This window comes from Triticum dicoccoides, chromosome 6A (assembly GCF_002162155.2).
Source record: "Triticum dicoccoides isolate Atlit2015 ecotype Zavitan chromosome 6A, WEW_v2.0, whole genome shotgun sequence".
Classification (NCBI taxonomy): Eukaryota; Viridiplantae; Streptophyta; class Magnoliopsida; order Poales; family Poaceae; genus Triticum; species Triticum dicoccoides.
Genome location: NC_041390.1, coordinates 131,516,753 through 131,528,110, shown reverse-complemented (window position 1 = coordinate 131,528,110; position 11,358 = coordinate 131,516,753). Strand labels below are relative to the sequence as shown.

Below are 11,358 nucleotides of genomic sequence, written 5' to 3'. Positions count from 1 at the left end.
TACAATACCGGTATGACCCCGAAACTTCCCGGTGTCCGTTTGACAACTTCCCATATATAAATCTTTACCTCCGGACCCTTCCGGATCTCCTCGTGACGTCCAGGATCCCATCCGGGACTCCGAACAATATTTGGTAGTCACATACTAGTCTTCCTAATAACCCTAGCGTCACCGAACCTTAAGTGTGTAGACCCTACGGGTTCGGGAGACATGCAGACATGACCTAGACGCTCTCAGGTCAATAACCAACAGCGGGATCTGGATACCCATGATGGCTCCCACATGCTCCTCGATGTTGTCATCGGATGAACCACGATGTCGAGGATTCGATCAAACCCTGTATGCAATTCCCTTTGTCAATCGGTACGTTACTTGCCCGAGACTCGATCGTCGGTATCCCAATACCTTGTTCAGTCTCGTTACCGGCAAGTCACTTTACTCGTACTGTAATGCATGATCCTGTGTCCAACACCTTGGTCACATTGAGCTCATTATGATGATGCATTACCGAGTGGGCCCAGAGATACCTCTCCGTCATACGGAGTGACAAATCCCAGTCTCGATCCGTGTCAACCCAACAGCTACTTTCGGAGATGCCTGTAATGCACCTTTATAGTCACCCAGTTACGTTGTGACGTTTGATACACCCAAAGCACTCTTACGGTATCCGGGAGTTACACGATCTCATGGTCGAAGGAAGAGATACTTGACACTGGCAAAGCTCGAGCAAAACGAACTACACGATCTTTTATGCTATGCTTAGGATTGGGTCTTGTCCATCACATCATTCTCCTAATGATGTGATCCCGTTATCAACGAAATCCAATGTCCATAGTCAGGAAACCATGACTATCTGTTGATCACAACGAGCTAGTCAACTAGAGGCTCACCAGGGACATATTGTGGTCTAAGTATTCACACGTGTATTACGATTTCCGGATAATACAGTTATAGCATGAATAAAAGACATTTATCATGAACATTGAAATATAATAATACTTTTATTATTGCCTCTAGGGCATATTTCCAACACATACCTAGTTCAATCTCATTACTGGCAAGTCTCTTTACTCGTTCCTTAATACATCATCTCGTAACTAACTCCTTAGTCACTTTGCTTGCAAGCTTCTTGTGATGTGTATTACCGAGAGGGCCCAGAGATACCCCTCTGATACACGGAGTGACAAATCCTAATCTCGATCCATGCCAACTTAACAGACACCTTTCGAAGATACCTATAGAGCATCTTTATGATCACCCAGTTACGTTGTGACGTTTGATAGCACACAAGGTATTCCTCCGGTATCCGGGAGTTGCATGATCTCATAGTTAAAGGAATACGCATTTGACATTAAGAAAGCAATAGCAATAAAATGAACGATCATATACTAAGCTAACAGATTGGTCTTGTCCATCACATCATTCTCCTAATGGTGTGATCCCGTTATCAAGTGACAACACATGTCTATGTTTAGGAAACCTTAACCATCTTTGATCAACAAGCTAGTCTAGTAGAGACTTACTAGGGACACAATATTTATTTATGTATCCACACATGTATTTAAGTTTCCGATCAATAAAATTCTAGCATTAATAATAAACTTTTATCATGAATAAGCAAATATAAAATAACAACTTTATTATTGCCTGTAGGGCATATTTCCTTCATGGCCTATGTTGGTGCTCCCAAAAGCTTCTGGACTTGAAACTTCCGCTGGATTTTTTTGAATGTTTGTAAGCCCGGTAAAATTGTTTTTCCAAAGAAAACCAAAACAATAGAAAACATCAACTAGCACTGGTTACTAAATTAATAGTTTAGTCCAGTAAAACGATATAAATTTGTGCCGAAACTACGCCAAAATGATGTAAACATGCATGAAATAATAAAAACTTATAGATATGTTTGAGATGTATCAACATTGTCAATGGGACAACCCAGATGGACGGTATGGATATCACGGGAAGTCCGTAGGGACCGATAAGTGAGCCCAGAGCTCTACGCAGGTAACCAATCAGCCCTACAATCCAATGAACCTTATTTTCTCTTTGAACGATGACATTCAAATGATTTGAACATAGACCTGCCAACACTCAGGGAATTTGAATCTCACCACCCCTTCCATCTCGCACTGCTCTTCCCGAGACAACCGATTGATGTGCAGTCTTGGGGTAGGTAGCATCATCACCGGGGGAGCCGCGCCCTCCTGGGCCTCACATTGCGCCTGCTGGATTTTCTTGCCATGTGAGAGCAGATCAGAGATGGGGGCTATGGTGGAGGAGGTGGTGTTGGGGCAGAGGGGAAATGTGAGGTGGAAGGAGATAGGGGATGGTTCGGTCGTCGGTCAGCCTTTTCGCCTCTCATTTTTCCTTCCATTCTCCTAATTTTTTTTGTTTATCATTGTGATTTTGTGTCTTTCGAAGATGACAAGCTTGTGCTCTCGCGAATAATACTTCTGCTACCTGTGTGTCACAACAGTAGTGTACCTGTACTTTGTTGTGCAATACACGATGAGCATCACACCTCGCACAAAACATGAAGCACACCTTCACGTGTGCAGCACACCACGTAGTACACCTTTACATGTTGCGCAACACACGTTTGTGTGACACACAAACACACCTTCACACCCATGACACACATTTATGAACCTCACATGGACTTTGTAAGTACATGAATTTTTTTTTGTGACTTTTGTTCTTGAAACAGACAATTTTGACATGTCACCCCTTGTTGACCTAAAGAAGGAAGCTTTGAGTATCCCTAAGATGCCGGCGAACTTAAAGATCTCCAAGGTTAGCAGGAAAGTTAATATGGTGGCACACGAGATTGCGAAGTTTAGTTTTATTAATAAGTATGATGGTGTTCTTATTAATAGTGCTACGTCCTGTGTGGCAAATTCTGTAACGAATGATTGTATGAATATTTTATTTTAATTAATACATGGGTGGGCTTTTCCAAAAAATAAGTACACGATTTTTTCAATACATGAGCATTTTTCAAATATGCAAGGAACATTTTTGTATACTTGAACATTTTTGAATATCTGAATACTGCAAATACTTACATGTGCACATGTGCACATCTTTTATAAAATACACAAATATATTTTTATAAAAACATTTATGTTCACATGAGATGATCATTTCTAGTGCGTACATAGGCAGATTTACATTGAGATACTTGAACATGTATTCCCTTTTTTTGCAATGTAGAAAAGTTTAAATATTTAAACTTATTTTAGAAATGTTTTTAAAACATATTTCTGAAAAATACTTTTGTTGTCTTTTTTTGCGGGGAATTCAGAGAACTTTATTCAACAAAAACGCTCCTGGGGTAGTCAGCCATTAGGCTTGTGACCAGGAAGGAAGGTGCCAAGCTCAGCCAACCTTCGCTAACCATCAGCGCAGAAGCATGTTTTGCACAGAAATGGGCCGGTTGATTGGCTGATCTGTATACATGCTGAATTACAAAAGATGAAAAAATGTAGCTAGTTATCCAATTTCATGAAGGATCGGTGCCACAACCGACAAGGAGTTGCGACGAGAATTCCATTGATTGACAAGTTCTTGACAATCTGTCTCCAATATCACATGTGGAAAGCCTCGGAGTTGAGCAAATATCATGCATTCCCGCAGAGCCAACGCCTCAGTGATGAACGGGTCTGTTACTCCTTCAAAAGGTTTTGCTCCATGCACCAAGGAAAGAGGATGGCGACCTTGCCACTCTACCAACGCCAGCTTTGTTTGCATCAAAATTTAGAGCGGCGTCAGTGTTGATTTTAACACACCCTTCTGTAGGAGGGTGCTATCCATACCCTGGTAAAATTTTTGCATGCTCATTAGGGATGTCTAGTAGTGCTAAATCCTCTTCAATGCGCCTCATTGAGAACACTGGATCAATCTGCTGCTCATCGTGTATCAAGCAATTTCTGAAGAGCCAGATTGATTGATGCATGCATTATTGCATTGCTCACATGTCAAGAGATTCTGAACTGAAGCATGTTTGTTATTGGACGTTTGGATGCCTCGACTCCATCTTGTTACTTGGTCGTGTGATATCCTATGTGAGGACTGGTTCAATGACGCGACCAAGTAATAGGATGGAGTCGAGGCATCCAAACGTCCAATAACAAACATGCTTCAGCTCAGAATCTCTTGGCATGTGAGCAATGCAATAATGTATGCATCAAGTCCTCTTCCATAGCAAAACACACCCGGCAAGTGTTGGATTCTTTTATGTGACGACGTTGTAAAGAACATTCATCAGATAAAATGCCTCTTACAACCTGTCACCAAAATACCCTCACTTTAGGCATCACCTTGAGCTTCCAAAGAGTTTTCCACATTTTGTTGTTCTGTCAGTGAGGTGCCCGTACCAGTCCCTTCCTCTAGAGCATGCCGCTCTTTTTGATTCACAAGAGTACGATACGTAGATTTAACAAAGTAGATACCCGACATTTTAGGCGCCCAAGCAAAATAATCTTCTCCCCCACTAGACTGGAGCGGAATGTTGAGGATTGCCGCCGTGTCAGGTTACTCCGAACTAACTCAGTCCGCCAAGTCCAATTGTCAGTATCAAATCAATTCACTCACCATCTCCAAATTTGTACGTGGAGGCTTGAACATTGGACCAAGTGTTAAACTCCCTGCCCCCCTTTAGCATATTTTGATTCTTTTCTGAGAAGTATAGCTGGCCAAATGGGTCGGTTTTTTCGGGCCGGCCCGTGAGCACGCCGGCACAGCCCGCCTTGGGCCAGGCACGTCACGCGGCATGCCTTGGGCCGTGCCTGGGCCTGGAGGCTGGGCACGCGGGCCGGCACGGCATGACCCGATTAAGTTTATTTTTATTTTTTTTATACATCTATATATGGCCCAACATGTAAAAATAGGTTAAAAAACGCTCAGTGCGTCAAATAATAGGCTAAAAATGTGCGGCCCACCGTGCTAAACGGGCCAACGTGTCGGCCCGTTTACTAACTTTTTTTTTGAGGGACAATCCAATCTTTATTAACGATCAAAGACCACAGTTCGTGGAATACATCTTGGATTATGGGGATTACCTAGCCACACATGACGTCCAAGGCCTAAAGAAAGTGCATGTTTTGCTAAGCTATGCGCCTCAATATTAGAGTTTCGGTTTTCATACATGAAATTACACATAAGATGACGAGCTCTCCTTCGAATCTCCTTTATGACAGTACCATATTTCCCATTGTTTTATGAAGTTATATCGCCCACCACCTGCCTTGAGTCAGACGAGATAACCATATGATGGATGTGTAGGTCCTCCGCCAGTGATAATGCTTCCCGACACGCCAAAGCCTCAATAGTAGCAGGATCTGAGATGCCCTTGAGAACAATTGCAGAGCTTCCAAGATACTCCTCACGATCATCTCTGCATACTGCCGCTGCTGTACCACCCCATGACCGGCAACAGGCGTCAACATGGATCTTAGCTGACCCTGTCGGAGGCGCTTTTGGCCTGATTCTCGAACTCCCCCGCTGCACCGCACTTGCCCCTGTGGCTGGTTTCCTTTCATTTATAATGTCCAGATCCTCCAAGTATCTTTGTATAAATTCCTTCGTGCTATGGGGACTTTGAAAGATGCCCTCGTGGATTGCTTTCCATCGAGAAAACCAAATCGCCCATAATGTTACTGCTATCTTGATGAACTCTTACATTAGCAAGGTTTCCATCGAAGAAAAAAGCCAGCACTTAGCACTGGAGTCTGAATAAGCTAGTAAGTTGTTTGCCAGCTATTCGTCCGCAAGCGCCCACGTACATCTTGCGACCGTGCATTCTAAAAGCGAATGTCTCCAGGAATCTGGTGCCTCACATAGTGCACACGAACTTGACGTTAACATATGCCTATGGGCTCATACGTCCTCTGTCAGGATGGAGTGTTTCAACAGACGCCATAGAAACATCTTGATTTTCCCTGAAACTTGTATATTCCACAGCCGTTTCCATGCTCCCTCTTCTCTGTTCGAGCTCGATGATCCGGCTGTACCCTCCAGCCAAGCCTCCCTTCTTCTTCTTGTGGACACTAACATATTATAAGCCGATCGTACTGTAAACATACAAGATCGCTCAAAGTTCCAGCTTCAAAAATCCTCCATATTCAGCGTACATATTGGGATGCTCAAGATTACAAGGATATCCATCGGCATAAAAACCTGCTGCACTTTCGCCAAGTACCATGTTGCAGATGTAGAGTCTATTAACTCAGACACAAATTCTGGAGGATTTTCCGAGATACACCCATAAGGACGTGCCTGGGCCTGGGGGCGCCGCACGCAGGCCGGCCCGGCCCGGCCCGTATAGTAATCGTGCCCTGGCGGGCCGTGCCGGGCCAGGCACGATTACGATGGGCCGGCCCGGCCCGTTTGGCCAGGTATGCTGAGAAGGCTGTGTCCGGCCCGGAGGCACACGTCGAAAGCCTAGCCCAACTCGGAGCCCGGTTCCTCTTCCTCCTCATCCCCTATATTCTTCGCCTCCTCCACATTTCTTCCTTCCGATCGAAGCCAACCTACCTCCGCCCGCTTGAGCTCGAGCGCATCCGCCGGAACCGAGGACGACTCTTCTCCACGCCGCCACCGCCGCCGCCGCCGCCGCCTCCTCTTCGGCCAAGCGGAGAACCGGTGCTTAGGTATTTACCAGTAACCCTCGACTCAGCTTCTCCGCCTCTTTTAACCCTTTGCCGGCACCGATCAATCTCTCCGGTACCTCCACCCGATTTCGCTCCCGCACCGGTCCGTGCGTCGATGCGATTGCCTTATCGTCAATCTAATCTGATCTCCTGAGCGGATAGATCCGTACTACGTGCATACCCTCGCCTGCTGCCAGTTCGTCCCTCAAGTACAGAAAAACGAAGTCTTTTTCTTTCTTTCATGCGTTTTGACGACGAGCAACCTCTCCCTGTAGTATTGTGCTAATTTAGTTGAAGTATATTGTGCTACGGAGTAGTAATTTACTTGACTCTGTCTCTGTGGACTCTGCATGTTCTGGAAGAATTTGTTAGTAGTGCTACCCCGGTTATCCTCCAGCAAGTCAGTAACCTTTGGGATTTGTGGAACTAAAGAACCTATTCACTCATAGTAGTACAGTAGGATCTGTAAATCTAATATCATGTAGAAATTGATTGTTTGGACTTTGGAGCCTGATTGCAGCTTTGTCCCCGTAAGATTAGTTGTCTTGGCTCAAATTGATTAACTTGACTACACCATATTGTGATCCTCTTTCCTGGCCCCTAGAAGCTACTACAGCTTATCAAACATCGAATGTCTGCAAATGTGTATCAGCAGTTTTGAATAGGTCTCATGTCTTCTGGGTCATGAATAAAGTGTGTGATTGAATGTTCGTTTTTCCAGATTGATTATGGGTGACTGTGTTATTGTATTATCTGCTTATGTTCACCATCATTTTAATTAAATGTTCCTGTTCCTCATATGCAGGTTCAAAAGGGGTTAACCTTCTTGTCCATGAATATGGTAAGTCCTTTAGACAAATTTGATCTTCCTATTAGCTGTTTCGAACTATGTTAGCTTCAGGAGCACATCATCGAAATTCAGACCTACAAACTCCTTGATTGAACTTGTCGGCGACTAGCCATAGATTCAACTAATCTGTGCACCACATGTGTTGTTATTCTCAAACCATGGATATCTTCTGGATTTATGAGCTAGTACGTGCCTTCGTTATCAGTTTGCATCTTTGCTATGCATTTGGTAATCAGTTACAGTTTTGGACATACCAGCACCTTTTTGCCATGAATAGTTTCCCAGTAATTATCTATGGCTTCATCAATTGCTGAATCATGTTGCATGGTTCTAATACAGTTATTTGTTTTGACTAGTATTTTGAAGGCTATGGTTACCGTGGAAGTACTTTTGAGCAGACCTATCGCTGCTACCCTGCATCTTTTATTGACAAGGTATGTGAATCTTCTTTTCATGAGGTGCCTGCCATGTACCCCATTTGATAACTTGAAATATAAAATGTAGTGATATAGAAGTGTAATTTGATGTGACAAATTTGAATACTTTTCATACGTATTTGTAATCAACGTTATAACATGTTGATTGCAAGCAATTTAACAAGTAAAAATGATAATGGATGCGTTGTAAATTTGGAGTTGCAATCCTTTTGATATAGATCTTTATTTTCTAGTTCAAGTCAGTACCAATACAAACAAACTTTGCCCAGTGTTGATGCATGAGTTTTCATGCATTATCCACTTCTATAGTTCCATGGATCATGTGAGATCGGTATTTTCTCTGGAGTATTAATCTGATTTCTCGTCTATGTTCTGGTGGCATTGCTTCTGTCTGGTTAAGGAATGGTTAGAAATTGTATATCTACATGTTTTTTGTTCTCCCTCTCAACTGTGTTTGATTGTCGGCTTTTAATCTTGAGCATCTGATTATGACCCTTTCTGTTCCTAGTTAACATGATTTATAGGTTTTTTTTGACATGATTTATAGGTTGAGACAACTAAAAAAGTGATTTCTCAGTAACTAAGTACATGCTGCCTGTCAGCATGTTTCCATTCACTTTGCGGCCTTGTCTCATTAATGTATAGAAGAATCTAGCGCGAAAATTGATATCTAAACACGGGTACTTTGTGCCCGTTATTTTGAAGTTCAAAAAACGAATTTGTACGGCTTGAAAAATTCCAAAATTTTGTGTGCATGCATGTATAGCAGTGCAGTATAGCGTGCCAAAATTTCACCAATATACGTGCCTCCATGCGAGAGATACAAAAAAGACAAAATACATGCAAATTGGGGCCAGTTTTTTTATTTATTTTGGACCGAAATTTTGTCTTTTTTCTGCAGCGTACAATACAACAATTTTTTGAACGAAATTTCACACGTACTTAGACCACATGCATGCATATTCATGTAAAAAATTTCAATTTTTTTTAAATGTTTTAAGCACTTGTTTTGGGGGGTTCAAAATAAAGTGCTCCTTTGCCCCCATGTTCTGAAAATACGTTTTAAATCTAGCGGAATTATTACTCTTCAAAGTAAAGTATTATTTTCCATGAATTTATCTGAAAGATCTTTTGTACCCTTTCTTGCAGCCACAGCTTGAATCTGGTGACAAAAGTATGCTCTCTCTTCACTAATTTCCTTGTGTCTTTAAGTTACTTTTGGCAGTTGAAATGATTATTACCTTTTTTCTTTTCAGTTATCATGCCACCTTCGGCACTTGATCGTCTTGGTAAGTTGGCAGTGTTAGTAAGAGGCATATGTTGATAGTTTACTTTGTTTCTGCGTTTATTCTGTGCACTATTTCCACTAAATTCCATAGTTAAAGAAGGCGCGCCTAAGCGAGCGCTTAAGTGCGCCTAGGCTCTAGGCGATATCAAAACGGCTAGGACATAACTGCGCATAATTGTGCATAAGCATGCGCTTTGATCAGAAAAGCGCAAGGCGGTGGCAAAACGCACAATTAACGCCTAGCGCTTTTTTGAACTATGCTAAATTCTCAAATATATGTTACTTCCTCTGCAGCGTCTCTGCATATTGAGTACCCTATGCTATTTGAAGTACGCAACACAGCAGCAGAACGCACTTCACACTGTGGTGTCCTAGAGTTCATTGCAGAAGAAGGGATGATCTACATGCCATACTGGGTAGGCCCAGGTTTAAGATATTTTCACGCTTACTTTTATGTGATACCATCATCTCAATCAAACTAACTACCATGTACTCATCAGATGATGCAAAATCTTCTTTTGCAAGAAGGAGATATGGTGTTTATAAAAAATGCCAACCTCCCAAAGGGCACATATGTGAAGCTGCAGCCTCATACAACTGACTTCTTGGACATTTCAAATCCCAAAGCAATGTTAGTATTGTTCTGATAAAACTATTTCCTTTTCCTTGGGAACTTCTTTGCCTTATTTTGCTATGACTGTTGTCTGTTGCACCGTCACTGGAGTTTCCTTGTACGAGTAGTGTGAGATCTTAAGAATACTAATTTCCTTTTTTTTGCGAGGGAAGAATACTAATTTCCTGTTCATGTCATTATTGCAGCTTGGAAAAAACTTTGCGGAACTACTCTTGTCTAACCACTGGTGACAGCATTATGGTGGCATATAATAACAAGAAGTACTACATTGATATAGTTGAAACAAAGCCTGCCAGTGCTATAAGTATAATTGAGACTGATTGTGAGGTTGACTTTGCCCCACCACTTGACTATAAAGAACCTGAGCGACCAAAACCTACTGCTCCTCCCAGCGCTGATCCTGCTGCAGGTAGCTTTCTTGCTTCGTGCTTAACTGGTAACTTTTGGTGGAATGCATCAATATATCTTGCCGTTCATTAGTAAGGAAGGACCTGCATGTTGCTATTGCAGAGGCTCAAGATGAGGAGGAACCAAAGTTCAGCCCCTTCACTGGTCCTGGAAGGCGCTTGGATGGGAAGCCTGCTAAAGATTTGGATGCATCATCCTCTTCGCCTGCAAAGCGACAAGCTAATGCAACCAACAGTGTTCAGCCCTCAGCAGCCTCCACACCACAGATCACGGCGCCACGTAAAACCACAGGAAAGCTTGTCTTTGGCTCTGGTGGAAGCCAGTCATCAAAAGGAACAGAAAAGGTTTGTGTTCTGTAACATGCAGCTTTTAAACGCTAGTGTCATCTTAACATCTTGTGCATCAATGCCAGGTGCCCGACAAGGATGCAAAGGAGGATCCGAAGAAAGAGGAGCCGAAGTTTTCAGCATTCACGGGAAAGAAGTACTCCTTGAAGGGCTGAATGCCAGAGTATGTATTTATCAGCACTTCCTGTCACAAACATCATCAGGGCTAAGAGTTCAGTCAGCTACTGTTTAGTTTCCTGATCCCTTGGGAGCTGGGGCATCTTTCGGTGGACTACCAATGCTTCTTTTCTGTCAACTGTGATCCTTATGTCAGCCGCCGTGGGTCAGTTTGGCTGATGTGTACAAAGTATTTCAATGTCTGTTCATGGATTCTTAGCGAGTTACTACACATTGCATTTGTTTGCGCTGTTAGTTCCTGCACCAGCACGTTTCTAGTTGATCATACTTTTCTTGTTTGATGGAAATAGCTCTTAACTTTATTTTACCCCCAAATGATAAGTGCCACACGTATGCCACTTATTAGGTCCTTCTAAAGGAAAAGAGCTCTTAGCAAGGATTAGTCGATATGTATTCGAGTGACAGTTACAATGATTTAGCTTGTTAGCTCTAAAGTGAGAAAAGTACATAATCCAAAAAATAAACCTGGCTAGACGTTACTGATTAGTTCACCACAAACAAGAACTTTATTGATTAGTTCACCACAAAGCTTATCCAATGGTGCTTCTTCTACATGATGTTGGAGCA

At 42.6% G+C, this 11,358-nt stretch overlaps 1 protein-coding gene across 1 annotated transcript; it reads left to right on the top strand.

Moving 5' to 3' along the window:
• Nucleotides 1-6,482: 6,482 nt before the first annotated feature.
• On the top strand, nt 6,483-11,056 carry LOC119316252 (ubiquitin fusion degradation protein 1 homolog). The gene is made up of 10 exons (XM_037590561.1): nt 6,483-6,650; nt 7,456-7,491; nt 7,857-7,934; nt 9,087-9,111; nt 9,194-9,226; nt 9,520-9,641; nt 9,726-9,856; nt 10,045-10,268; nt 10,370-10,611; nt 10,680-11,056. The coding sequence occupies exons 2-10, from the start codon at nt 7,483-7,485 to the stop codon at nt 10,767-10,769; spliced, it is 954 nt and encodes a 317-aa protein (XP_037446458.1). The 5' UTR covers nt 6,483-6,650; nt 7,456-7,482; the 3' UTR covers nt 10,770-11,056.
• The last annotated feature ends 302 nt before the right edge of the window (nt 11,057-11,358 follow it).